Source organism: Felis catus, chromosome A1, assembly GCF_018350175.1.
Source record: "Felis catus isolate Fca126 chromosome A1, F.catus_Fca126_mat1.0, whole genome shotgun sequence".
NCBI lineage: Eukaryota > Metazoa > Chordata > Mammalia > Carnivora > Felidae > Felis > Felis catus.
This window is the reverse complement of record NC_058368.1, coordinates 124,130,226-124,144,539: the sequence shown is the minus strand read 5'-3', so window position 1 is coordinate 124,144,539 and position 14,314 is coordinate 124,130,226. Positions and strand designations below refer to the sequence as shown.

Here is a 14,314-nt window from a genome sequence, read left to right as displayed (position 1 = left end):
GCCATGAGAGATCGAAGAGAACTCAGGTGTGAGGCCCAGCTGCATCCCTAGCGGAAGCTATGTTGGCAAAAATAACTCCCTAAGTCTGATTCCTGGTCACCTGTAGCTGTTCTGTGTGTCCCATAACCAAGAGACTCCCTCGATCTCTAACAAAGTTGGATATTTGCATTTTGAAGTCTCATTTTAAATACCTGAGTGGGTACAACTTTAGAAGAGAAGTATAGCTTTACATGAAAATGGTATTACAGCTTTATTACCTGAAAGACAGAAATACCAATGCATTTATGGTAAAGCGTTTTAAAGGCTATTCTCACTATAGTAATCCTGCTTTCATACTCTACTTAGGAGGCCAGAACTGCCATGCACATGCATTATATACTGTATGGCTTTATGAACAATATGTGGAAGAGACAGCATGCACTATACAGAGAGATGGTTCTCTTGGTACACAAGTCCAGTCTTCTGCATTATTATAATCATTCAGAGTTTTCTGCGCATCTGTTCTGCTTTGCACATTTTGACTTCCATTTCAAAGTCCAGGCCTCGGGTTATTTTACCCCACATATGTAGTGAAGTTGGACAGAAAAGAGAATCCCGCTCCTAAAAACGAAATCAGCAGTAGGTGCGCCTAGACTGCCTTGACTAACCATCTGAGGCTTGCTGACTGCTGGCTTCATGCTTTTGAGGACTTCCTCCCTTGGCGTTTCTCCCACACCTTTCTCAGCAGCCACATGCAGGCATCTCCAGGTTTTCGCCAACATGGACTGGGGATGTTTCTGCTTTTGAGCCAATGCTCTCTCTGCTGACAGATGTGCAATATATGACAATAACCATAAAACTGTGACCCAGAAATTCCACCTTTAGAAAGAGTCCCCAAGGAGTTAGGACAAAGGTAGGAAAAGAAAATGTACAAAGAACAGAATTTAGTGAAGTTGGTCTCTATACAAAGAAGACATTTAAAACAATCCTAACAAGAAAGGGTCCTTGGCAAACCATAATATTCAGGCACACCATGGAGTTCTGAGTGTCCATTCAAAATACTACCACAATGAACCATGTTCATGCATGAAATTTTAAACATGAAATAGTACATGAAACTAAAGGAAAATACAACAGAATCAATGTATGACATTCAATTAGATGAACACGTATATAAGTAGATGCAGATCGTATCAGGAAGGAATTAAGAATGACACAAATAATTGGTATTAAGAGATTTTTGTTGTTGTTGATGTTGGCATAGTAGAGTCCAAAACAAAATTTAAATTTACAAAAAAAAAAAAAAAATCTTGGCCCACATCTGAATTGTTGGCTTGTGAAGTTCATGCCTGCTACTCAAGTACTGACTTCTCAAATTCTCCTATAAAAACGGACATCAGCCTTTCTGGCTGGCAAATGCTACGTTCAAGGCACCTGGGCTGCTCACTCATTGCCTGGCCTTCCCAGATCTCACCAGGTTCTCAGAGACCTCCCCTAATAGCCAGATGAGTCAAAGCCACATATTAGGAAATCATCTGCCATCACTGCGGTTAAGGTGCCAGCCCAGGGCCAGCCATTAGTCCCCAATTCTCAGCAACTGAATCCTGCCATTAGCACTTGGGCTAAAGGCTCCCCTGACGTGTCATAAGCTCTGTGCATGGCCAAGGTGAAGGAAAAGGAGTCCTGGGTCGGGGCAGCAAAGTTACAGTAGCATGTTTCCACACCCTGCTCAGGTCCTTCAGGAAAGAGGCCTTTGAAGGAAGCTTTGTAAGCATTCCTAGGCTGTGAGCTAGCATAAGGGGCCAGAGATCCTGTACAAAAGCAGTGCAGTATTTGGTGCCTTTCTACTCCCAGGTTTGAGTGCAAGATAAAGGGCCAGCAAAGGCCTCTGGGAGCTTTTCAGAGCTGGGCAATGACCTGAAGATTGGGGCAGACCTGCTGGCCCAGGCTGGAGTCCACTCCCTAGTGCCCTGCTGAGATCAATTTACTAGAGGCCAATGTGCTGTGAACTAGGGGCAAGAGTCCTGGGTGGAGGTGTTGCTGCAGACACTTGAGATTTTATGAGGTTAATGAGAAGCACACCATCAGGAAGGCCACTCTACCTCCCCTGCCCCTATACTGAGGGAGAAACAAAATCTCAAAAGTGAGATCTCAGGGCTTCCTTGGAGGTAGAACCCAGAACCCAAGGGAAATCAATGTAAAGGGAGAGATTCCCACCTCCTACCAGACCACTGTCCTCTGGCAATGGGGAAAGTCTGCTGGATCTCTGAGGAGAAGCTCGAGCAAAAGTTGTGGCAAAGACCTAATTCCTAGGGAAGGCAAGATATATCCACCTTAGGGGCTCCATTGTCCCTTAAAATCATTATGTCAGAGACCTCAGTGAGAGCTTGTTACCTGAACAAAAGAAAATAAACACTTTTCCTCTGCAAAATGCTCAGACATACCACTATCCCTTCTTCTCAGGCAAGTTACACATCTGTGCCAACCAAGTTCAACAAGCCACTCAGGGATGTGTGACAATTTCTCTAACGCAAAGCAAGGATGGGGAGACAGCCAAGGAAGCTCTTCTGGCTAAGTCCTAATACATTCTGTCTATAAGAGTTGCCCACACTACGACCCAGAGAGATTCAAGTCACAGTAACAATTAGACTTCCCTTTTGGTTTGCTCTGGAAGTTTTTCAGACGTGAGAAATTCTCTGGTTGTCACTGAATTTTTCAAGTATGGATTAGGTTCTCCTTCTTCACAGATACGGTCTGGCCCTAAATTCGGAACAGAAGAAAGAAGCTGCTCTGTGGTTTCTAAGCAGATCCCCTCTGGTATTCTAGAACACAGTTGTTGGGATTTTCTCTGTGGAATCTCAGTTGAAATGGGAGGACAGTAAGGCCGATATGGAGAAGTCACATATTCATTTTTTTCCTCTCTCAAAATGTTTTCCTGACCCTTTCCAAGTTCCTCTGTGGAAACGTCTTCCAGAAAATTCTCAAAGTTCACCACCAACTTGTCAATAAGGTCTCTGGGGGAAGAATATGGTTTTAGAACTCTGTCTTCTTCCATATTCACAGGGTCATCAGATTCCTTCAAATTTATCTTGTCCTGAAAAAGAGAAAAGGATACCCCCAATGATCATTTTGGAGCTACACATGAGGTAGTCAATAGGCTTGGGACAACCAATGTCTCACCTCTTGACCAGCCCCCACATTCCTTCCAGAGACCAGAAGTGATGGCCAATCACCTCCATATGCCCTTCCATAAGAGCATGGCAACTCTGGCCCATTTCCTGAGAATGGCACTAGGTATTCCATTTTTTTCTTATAGAGAGCTCGAGACTATTTGCCACACAATCTTAAGTTCACAAAACTACAGTTCAGATGGGAACATCAAAATTAGAACTCTTACAGATGCAAAAACTACAATCATGAAGACAAATGACTTGCCCAACATCATCAGAAGAATCAAAGGTGGCCTCCTAGGCAGAGGCAGTGTCTTTAACATCTTTGTATACAAAGAGTCTAGCTCAATGCCTGGCATTCAGTGAGTAATATATGCCTGCCATGGAGGCCAGCCCTATGTTACTCAAAAAGCATTTTCGAGGCACCTGGATGGCTTAGTTGGTTAAGCGTCCAACTCTTGATCTCAGCTCAGGCAATGATCCCAGCATTGTGGGATCGAGCCCCTTACTGGAGCCTGCTTGGGATTCCTCCTCTCCCTCCCTCTGCCCCTTCCTCTATCTCTCTCTCTCTCAAAATAAATAACTTTTTTTAAATAAATTAACACTTTAGACATCTGACAATACTGCCTATAAATCTGTTTACTCTCTTCATAACTTTTAATAAGTAGCAAATAAGGTAATACACAGCTGATACAGGAGAGAAGAAAACAGAAATAACACAAATAACAAAAATTTAAATAAGTAAATAAAAATGTCCATGTTTAAAAAAGATTTCTGAGTTGAAACAAGTGCTAATACTAAAAATTCCAGCATCAAGCAATACTAGAAACAGTCTTTAATACAAATTTAAAGGTGATATTTGACAGGGCTTGTTTTTACTTAAGAAATTCCACCTTGAAACTTTCAAAAGAGTTTTCGATTTAAAAACTTATGAAACTTGGGGCACCTGGGTGGCTCGGTCAGTTAAGTATTCCACCTAAGCTCAGGTCATGATCTCATAGTTCATGTAAACCCTGTAAAATCTCAGCCCAGGACTCCTCCTAACCTCCATCACTCTTCGTTGTCTTTTACAACCAGCCTCCTCAATGATTGCTTAACAAAGACAGGACTGTTTACCTTGAAATCATCTCCACGCCATGTGGCTATGCTGCTTTCAGCAGGGTTGGGGACATCGGGCCAACAGAGGTGCTTCAATCTGCTAATAATATTTTAAAACAGGAAGTGAGTTGAAGAAGTATATTCCTCACACTGCATGGCTATGCCAAAAGGATGGAGCTTTGCTATAGGGAGTTGTGTGGCTCCCTAATAAATAAGGTCAAGCTTCTGACCTCCTGACAGAAACTGGGAAAACAAAGTAACCTGGGGAGTGAAACTTCAAGTCATCAATGGGATGTGATGGAAAGACACCTTTCTTACCCTCCCCTGCCCCTCATATCCACCCCAGGTCTTGATGCTGAAAATCACACCATCACAGAACCATGTCTTTGAGATATATTCTCCAGGAAAGGTAACACTCAAAGCCTTATAAGATACCCATACTTTAGTGCAGTGATTCTCAAACCAGGGTACCATCCAGCAGCAGCAGCAGCAGCAGCAGCAGCATTACCTGGGAGCTTGTTATACATGCAACACGTACAAGAATTTGGCTGCTGACCTGGTTTCTACCTATGGTTGGAAAATGAGGTTGACATTCACTTAACCATAACTAAGCATAGCTGCTTGGCAGAGAAGGCCCCAAATTGCACAATTCTGGAGACAGAGGTCTACGAGGGAGGGAGCTTTTGGCCAGCCTGACAGTATGAGGCTGTCTGTGGAGAGAAAGCCTATGACCCTGAGGATGAGTTTCCTTTCCCATAGTGGCCAGGACAGGTAGGACAAATGCCCCTGTAGGCAGCCCTCCAACACTGCACCATGAGCAAGGAACAAGTCTGTGCTGGGCACACTACTGGCTAGTAATCTAATTCTATGGGTACGCTCCCTGGTCTGCTCGGGAGAGAAGCTAGTGGCCTTCAGCCCTCTTGCTGCTGCCAGATGCTGAGAGAAAGGACCTTCTCCCTAATTTTAGTCTCAGATGCCAAATACAGAAGATAAAGCCTGTGGGGCAGCTGGCAATCCCTTGGCCTAAGCCTGGTGTATGGGGCTGTGGGGGTGAGAGTCCTCTTGTTTGGTCAGAATTCTGATGAGCTATAGGGTGTAACATATAATAAACTCCATTAATATATTCCAAACTAATAAATGAAATAACACCCCCTTAATGACAGAGAACGCTCTTCCACCCATGATGCCTTCCACCCCTTGCTGTTGCCTATAACGCCCATGCTGTTGCCTATAAACTCACTTGGGCTTTTTGAGACCATATGCCACTGACAAGATGATGAGAATAAGAAGGCCACCTCCAACCAGAGAAATTATAAGGAAAATCTCAAGGATACCTTTGGGAATAGGAGAACAAATGTCAGTTAAAGTCCTCACTTTCTTAACAAATACCAAAGATTAACTTTTTATTCTAGTAGCTTAAGCAACACATTACTTATGAGTTTTCTTTCAATTCAATTGAATTTGAATTTATTCATTAAAAAAACCCCTGGTATTTATGGCTCCTCATCCAGTTCTCTTCTGCCTGAATAATAGTGACAGATATTATGTTCACAAGGTTCAGTCTCCAACCTTTTTAATTCAGTACATATTTATGAGCACTTACCATTTGCCAAACACTGTTCTGGGTAATAAAATAAACAGCAATAAGCAAGAAATACAAGATCTCTACTCTCATGGAGCCTACATTCTGGTAGGAGGATTCAGACAATAAAAAAAGATTATTTCAGATATAATAGGATATTAGATTGTATCCAAGGTAAGGTTGAAGAAAAGTTAGTAACTTTGGATAGGGTGGCAAAGGAAGACTTCTCTGAGAGGTGAAATTTGAGCTAATGTTAATAATGAGAAGGAACTGGCCATGCAACAATATGGAAGAAAGCATTTCTGGCAAAAGGAACAGTAGATGCAAAAGCCACAAAGCAGAAAGAAGTTAACACAGACAGAAGCAGAAAGTTGTAGGAGATGAGGTCAGTAAACAACAGATTGTGAAGGATCCTGAAAGCTATGGGTAGGAGTTTGAATTTTACTTAAAATACAACAGAAGCCACAGGTGGGTTTCAAGCAGGAGTCTAGGGTTTTAAACTCTGGCTGGTGTGTGGAGAGTAGACTGTACAGGAACAGAGACAGAAGGAAGGAGATTTGTAATGTGTAGACAAGTGTAAGAAACATCGACACTCCAAGGCAGGCTCTTGCCTTAAATTTGACCCATGGAGAAAATTCTAGCAGATAATGCAATTTGTGCCCAGTGTTGTGAAAATAAAACAGCATTTTTAAAAGACTCTAAAGAACAATATCAAAAACCTCCAAAAAGGCAGTGTTAGTCCATAAAAATAGAATGTGTTGTGTAAAAAACACAATCCCATATTCGTATTTTCCAGAGGCATAAATATATTTTTATTCTTTTAACAATGTAATGAGCAAGAGGTTTTCAAGAGTACTTAAACCAGACTATTTTTCACTTTTACTGTAAAAACTGGCAATGTCCTTTCACTTTTAATGTAAATAATTCTTAAAACAATTCGAATATATCAAATCAAATCTCTTTCCCTCAAAGACTTGAGAAAATTAAAATATTTCTGTTTCTCCCATTCCCCTTTCTTCTTGATCTCTCTTCTCATTTCATCTTCTTTTCCTCTTGAATATTTCCTATAACCATCATACAACACTATATAGCATTTTATATTTTGTTATTTATTACATTTTTCTTGCTATTTTTCTAATCTAAAAACTAATAAGCAGAACATGTCATGTATGTTTTTACTCAAAAATCTTCACAAAGGATAGAGGTTAAGTTACTTCCTGTGGGCCAGTGGTGCTTGTTCAACCAAGGTTTTCCCTCTAAGGCCCCATTGTGCAGTAACCTGTGACACAGAGAAACTGGTGACTATGAACTTGGGGACAGCCTTGAAGCAGGAGCTTGTTTGGACTGAGAGTAAAGTTGGCATTAACTTGATCTCTTCACCTCAAGATAATAGGGGGCTATCCATTAGGAAGGAGCAACATAACCACTCTTTTTCAATTCAGCTCTCAATGTGCCTGCTCTCCCTATTCTCTCCTCACACATACACCTTCCAGGAAGGCCAGTGAGCCACAGGGTAGATGGTTCTTCTATGTACCACCCTTTCATTTGGCTTCCCCCTGCCTTTGGAAAACATCATCACTAACTGGCCTAAGGGAAATGCCAAGGGGAATTATCCAAGGCTTGAAGGAAATACTCACTAATTGACAATGTCTTGAAGTTCATCGTGGTGCCGTTGATCCCCCCAGCACTGGTGCTGGCCATGACTTGAAGACTATAAGAGGTCTTTCGTGTTAGGGACTCCAGATCGTACTGCAGGATGTTGGAGTTAACTGTCTTGGCTAAAGGAAAAAGATGGAAGTCAAATGCCAGAGCCAAGGCCAAGTAAAAAAAAATGCCAGATCCAAGGCCAAGCAGTGAAATAAGAGCACTGGAACCTGTACCTCTAAGCCAGCCCATCTCATACCCCAATCCCTCTATCCATGTTGTGCTTAAAATTAGCCTATAAAGATAGATCAAGGACCTAAACATAAGAGCTAATATTATAAAACTCTTAGAAGACAAACACAGGGTAAATGGTGGCCTTGAATTTGCCCTTGGTTTCTTAGATATGATACCAAACACATAAACAACAAAAGAAAATAGATGAATCTGGACTTCACCAAAATAAAAGCTTTTGTGCATCAAAAGACATTATCAAGAGAGTGAAAAGACAACCCACAGAATGGGAATATATGCAAATCACAGATTTTATAAGGAACTTCTATTGAGAATATGTATTTAAAAACTCTTAGGACTCAACAACTGAAAGGCAAACAACCCAATTTAAAAATGGTCTGGGGCGCCTGGGTGGCTCAGTCGGTTAAGTGTCCGACTTCAGCTCAGGTTGTGATCTCGCAGTCTGTGTGTTCGAGCTTCACGTCGGGCTCTGTGCTGACAGCTCAGAGCCTGAAGCCTGTTTCAGATTCTGTGTCTCCCTCTCTCTGACCCTCCCCTGTTCATGCTCTGTCTCTCCCTGTCTCAAAAATAAATAAAGGTTAAAAAATAAATAAATAAATAAATAAATAAATAAATAAATAAATAAATAAATAAAATGGTCAAAAAAAATTGAAGACTTTCTCAAAGAAGATCCTCAGATGACCAATTAGCACATGCAAAGATGCTCAGCATCATTAGGTATTAGGGAAATGCAAATCAAAATCACACTGAGAAACCATTTCATGCCCACAAGGATAGCCATAATAATCTTTTTTAACATAAAATAAGTGTTGGTAAGAATGTGGAAAAATTGGAATTATCAGACTTTGCTGGTGGGCACGTAAAATGGGGCAGTCTCTATGGAAAACAGTTCAGTGGTTTCTCAAAATGTTAAGCCCAAATTACCATATGACCCAGAAATTCCACTCCTAGGTATATGCCCCAAAGAATTAAAAGCAGAGAACTCAAACAAGTATTTGCACACAGATATTCATAGTAGCATTAATTACAGTGGCCAAAAGGTGGAAACAACCCAAATGCCCATCAACTGATGAATGGATAAATAAAATGTGGGATATCCACATAATAGAATATTCTTTAGCTATAAAAAGGAATGAGATACTAATACAAGCTACAGGATGGATAAACTTTGAAAACAATATGCTAAGTAAAAGAAGCCAGGGAAAAGAAGCCTCATACTCTATGATCCTATTTGTATGAAATAGCCCGAATAGGTAAATAAAAAAAACAGAAAACAATTTTGTGGTTTCCAGAGACTGTGGAAAGAAGACAATGCCAAGACACTGATTAATGGCTACCAGGTTTCTTTTTGGCATGGAAACAGGTAGAGATGATGGTCACACATCATTATCAGCATACTCAACGCCACTAAACTGTGCATTTTCAAATGTTTTAAGTGGTGAGTTTTATGTTGTATGTATTTTGCCATAATAAAAAAATTTGCCTAATTTTAGGAATCCATGCCCATCCCTAGGAAATCAGGAGATAGTCTGGATTCAAGGAAAAAAGTATGACTTGGCAGTGGGCAGTAGGAGTCAGGATAAAGGGTCCTGCACCGAGCTAAGTGTCACTACTCTACTCTTTGATCCAAGCACACAAGTCCATTCCAGACTAATGATGGTGAAGCTCCCAGGAGGCCCGCTTGTTCACAGCCTAACGAGGACATATTATATCAACTCCTGTGGTTCCTACAAGACTGTAACTTCATTCTCATTTGACTCCAAAACACTCAAGAGATAGGTACTCTTGGCCTCATTATCAGAGACTCTCAAAGAAGCTAAGTGACTCATGCAAGATTATAGGGCACCAACCCCTAAGGCAGGTCTATCCATAGCATGTTTGGGTTTTAGGGAGTTTCCAACTTGGCTATAAGCACACTTACAGAATTCTTTTCCATCTTCAGCTTGGTAAAATATGGTGTAGTTGGTGATGAAACCATTTCTTTGACTCTTGGGAATCTCTTTCCATGTGATGGTGACTGTCTTCACACCAATGTTGTCCACTTGGGTCACAGGACCTGCTGACGGAACTTTACAGGACAGGGATAAAAACAATAAACACTGAATCACAGTGGAGTAGATCCTTTCCCCACAAAGGCTCTGGCTAGTACTGAAAGCGAAATCAGTGCTGGAGGTGGGAGGTAGGAGCAAAGTAGGTAAATGATGAATCATCTTGTTTGGGAACACTGTTTTCTGGAATTATCCATCTCGAACAGAAGAAAAGCAGGGTCAGAGGCCTGCAAAACAAGTACTTTCTTATGGCTCTCACTCTCATTTTGCATTCAGTTTCTACTCATATCTGTAATAGCTATCATCAAATATAGGTGAAGGATATGCCCCCATGGGCTACCTTTGAGTGACAGGATGTGTTTTCTAACGTGGAGGAGGTTAACTTCCAAAAGATAAAGTCGGAGAAGTTCACCAGTAAAACCCTTGATTACAATTACACAATTAAAAGTAATTTTTTAGCATCTCCAACTTATGATTAACTCTGCAAAGTCCCTAACCCGGTCTTAGCTAAATGTTATTCTGCCTACAGGGCTATTTGCACAAAGTTTCTTTGTGAATTTGCACAAATTATTTCAACTCTCTGGGCCTTGATTTTCCATTTATTAAATGAGGGGCCTGGACTTGATGATCTCTAACTTCTAGTCCAGCTTTGAAATTCAGTGGATCTACAACTTGACCACATTGTGTCAAGCATATATAGCTTACCAGAAGCTGAATGAAGGTGCAGCACAGCTAAACACTAAGGTAACTGTGAATGAGCTACAGACATCCACAGCCTTGTCTGGATGTTGGATAGCACCCCCCACTCAGTGTTTCCTTGCCCCACAGGGCCTTTTCATACATACTGCCTTCTCTGACATAAGCCTGGATGGAAAATGGCTTGCCCACTCGATCTTGCAACACTGGATACACAGAGATGTTATAGCACCAGAAAGGTTTTAATTCATCTGTAAATAAGAAAGAAAGACAGAAAACAAGCCTTACTTCAGGGCATGGCAAAGGAGAAGAACCACTAAACCAACTTACCACTACAACTTACTAAAGATGCTCTATTTCTGCACAGTTTCCACATCTGGAAAATAAGGAGGTTAGGTTGGATGGTCTCTAATGTCTATGCTAGTTCTAAAATAGAACTTTTAAAATTAATTCTAAGAACCAAGTCTGCACCAGTGTGATAAAATGACAGAGACATCCAGGAAGGGAAAAGAAATCCGTCCCTCCATCGAGGATTTTGATACCTGATTTGGTAGCAATGCAGAAAAAAACTGAATCCTTCTGTTAACAGCACATCACCTGGTGAACTCAGATACCATTAATTCTAGCTCCTCTGTCTTCCTGCATCCCTGCATGAGTATAAATCCTTATATGAGTGCTATTAAGTATCAATAAATGGCTGGACTGACAGGATTAGGAGGGTAAAGCCTCACTTATCTGTGATCAGTGTTTGTTGCGATGGGATATACACTCTAATGTTATCCCCATGATCGAGACATCAGGAAGGGCTCTCTGATGGTGGTGTTAACATGGTGTTTTCCACCTGGAAACAGGCCAGATACCTGGTGTGATGCCCATGACTTCCCAACACAGCCTCATTGGGAAATGGCAAGAATGTCACTTCACTAAGCTTGCACTAGCTTTGTCAAATGCTATTAACCACACCTACAGCTTTGACGTCAAAGTTAAAGATTTTAAAACTGATGGAAATGAAACTGAATCCCACAAAGAGGGAACTTATACGGTTCATAATTGCTACCTTGCTTAATTGTCCAGTTTGTAGCCTGAGACACAGATTCCCAGGAAAAAGTGGAGGGCTCTGAGTCCAAATCTGGAAACCACTCAACCATCCACGTGTCTACCTCTGGAGCAGAGCTTCGCCACTCCACCACCAGCTGGTCCTGAGTGAGGCAGGCCTCCATGGCCTCAATGCACTGAAATGCTAAGAGAGGAGAAAAAGAAGAAAGAAAGCTGCCCAACTCATTCTCCAAATGCACCAACCACACTGGCATCCATTCACTGCCCAAATTGTAAAGAAGATCAAAGTTCAGGATCTCCACTGCAGCCTCCCTTAATGGTGCTGTTTCCACCCTTTTTATTGTATCTCTTTTCTTTACCCCCAACTTTGATGTAAGTACCTTCTTAATTTTTCCTTATCTCTGACAAAATTTACCTGTTTCCAAGAAAGGATCTCACTAGAGAGTTGCTGACTCAAAAGACTCACCTTCCACAGGTGCCTCTGCAAATAAAAGGAAAGCAAGCCTGAGACAAAGAATGAATCTCTAAAGACAGAATTTCAGGCACCAGGAATTCTATGGCTGGGAGCTGGGGACCCTAATATCATACCAGGGAGGTGGCTTCAAATTTCAACTGTCTAGGCTAGCCCCACACAACCTGCCTATGGATTCCTCTCCATAGGGCAGTAAGAATTGTATCTGTACCAGAAAGATGCAGACACACTCATTCAAAGCCCCTAGGTACGGACCGATATGCCAATGACAACATTTTCTGCAAGCCCAACAAAAAACTCATGTCTGGATAAGGGCAAGGAGGATTCCTTTAATAGAAAAGTTGAACATGTGACTTCAAATACAATAGCTAGGATTTCATTAGAATCAGAGAGCTATCTTATTGAAAATTTTCTAAATAAGCAAAGAGAGGAGAACTACTAGAGGTGCAGTATGGCAGAGAAGTGGTGGGGCTCAGAAGATCACAGGATGTGGCTCTCCCCTCTCCTCCACTTCTTACAACCCACAACACACCTGAAGCTTCAAAACTGGAACAGAAAATATGCTTAAATGAATACCAAAGACAATCTTGGATAAAGGCAGAAAAGGAGGCAGTGTCCCTCAAAAAAATAAATAAATAAAAGAGTCTTCTGAAGCTAGAAGCCTAGGCCAAATGTAGGAATGATGTGGCATCTGGGGTATTGAATCCTGCTATTTCTAGGCAACAAGCCCCATGAGGCTGTGTTCATATTTAGGAACCTCTGTTCTTGAAGGCCAAAGTTCATGAATCCTTTTCCCAAACTGGGCCTTTATGAGACACTCCAGCTGCTAGTCCCATAAGCAAGGCCAGGTAATTTGTCACCCTGAAAGGGTCAGGAAGGGCAGATGAGGCATGAAGAAAATGTGAAGCTGGAGTGAGGACAGGGGCCTGAGCATTAAGCCCTCGTGACCCCTAGAGCTCCTGTCACTCCCACCTCCTACCCCTTCACCCCCGCTCATAGCCTGTACGCATCCTCAGTTACCATTGAAGTCAGGCCAAAAGACATTCCTAGAGCATCTGGAACCCTCCCCAGCCTCTTGTAGCAGATAATGTTCATGCTCTCTGATCTTCTCAGTTCCTTCTTACTGTTTCTGTGTATTTTTCTTGGTTGGAAAAACTTTGTAATATAACTCATACTCCAGAGTCCCCTTGCAAGGTCATGCTGGAACCGCCCTCCCCAAGATGTTTATTACAGATTTTACCTGTTATGGCTTGAACTGTGTCCCCCAAAAAAGATATCCTCAGAATGCAACCGCAGAATGCAAGTACCGCAGAATGCAACCTTATCAAGAAATCAGGTTGTTGCAGATGTTAATAGCTAAGATGGTAGGTCCTTAACCCAGTATGACTGGTGTCCTCATAAGAAAAGTGGAATTTGGACACACAGACAAAGAGACAGAGGAAGCTGGCCCTGTGAAGACCAGGCAGAGAGTGAAGTTATGCTGTCACAAGCCAAGGAATGCCTAGAGCTTACCAAAAGCAGGAAGAAGGAAGGAAGGAACTCCCCTAGATGGTTCTGAAAAAGCATAGCCCCATCAACACCTTGGTTTCAGATTTCTAGCCCCCAGAACAATGGGATAATAAATTTCTGTTGTTTGAAGCCACTCAGTCTGGTACATTTCTATAGCAGCCCTGGGAAGAACACACTGCACCTTTGGCCTGGCCTTCCCTTCCCTGACGTTGCCTCCTTCACTGCCTTTTATGGTCTCCCTGGAGGCAGTTTCTCAGTAATTACTTGCACACAAATCTTAACCTGAAGACAGGAGTGACTGTTGATTCCTAAGCCCACACCTTTCTTTACCAACACTGGCTATCAGAGGAACAGGAGTCAGGTCGAAAGAGCCAAATATGCTGCAGGGAAGAAGAGAACAGCCCAGGCTCTGGGCCACAAGAGTGTGGAAAAGGTTCAATTAAGCCATAAGTCAACCTTCAAAGGGCCTGGGTAGTGTCAAAGGGTGCTGAAAGAGAAGTTTCCTAATCATCACTCTGCTGTATGTATATTAATTGCTGAATCCTTCCATTATTCACCAAGAACTTTTGAGCACTTTCTCCAAATACACCATACCCCCAGGAGCAGGAGAAAATCCATATTCTTCTGGGGAGAGGGGGAAGGGGCTTTGACCACTAATACCTTTAAGTTCTTGTCGTTTGCATGAAAGCAGTCACTGTGGGCCATCACATATAGTCCTCAGGTGCTATGGTGCCTCACCTTAGCCAGCTGTCCTAGCCTATCCTCAGCTCTTCCCCAAGAGTTCAACCTCCTTCTGACTCCCCACCAC

General features: G+C 42.1%; 1 protein-coding gene across 3 annotated transcripts in view; it reads right to left on the bottom strand.

Moving 5' to 3' along the window:
• Positions 1-231: 231 nt before the first annotated feature.
• The window catches only part of IL31RA (interleukin 31 receptor A), a 63,178-nt gene continuing 49,095 nt past the window's right edge, over positions 232-14,314 (bottom strand). The window contains exons 9-16 of one of the 3 annotated variants that reach the window (XM_045060766.1): positions 11,527-11,709; positions 10,619-10,720; positions 9,647-9,793; positions 7,467-7,607; positions 5,488-5,581; positions 4,266-4,347; positions 2,920-3,073; positions 232-2,739 (exon numbers count right to left, since the gene is read on the bottom strand). In XM_045060766.1, coding sequence (XP_044916701.1) covers positions 2,624-2,739; positions 2,920-3,073; positions 4,266-4,347; positions 5,488-5,581; positions 7,467-7,607; positions 9,647-9,793; positions 10,619-10,720; positions 11,527-11,709 — 1,019 coding nt within the window. In that variant the 3' untranslated portion in view covers positions 232-2,623. Of the gene's footprint in view, positions 3,074-4,265; positions 4,348-5,487; positions 5,582-7,466; positions 7,608-9,646; positions 9,794-10,618; positions 10,721-11,526; positions 11,710-14,314 lie in introns of all 3 variants that reach the window. The other 2 variants (XM_045060762.1, XM_019834303.3) reach the window with 2 other exon arrangements.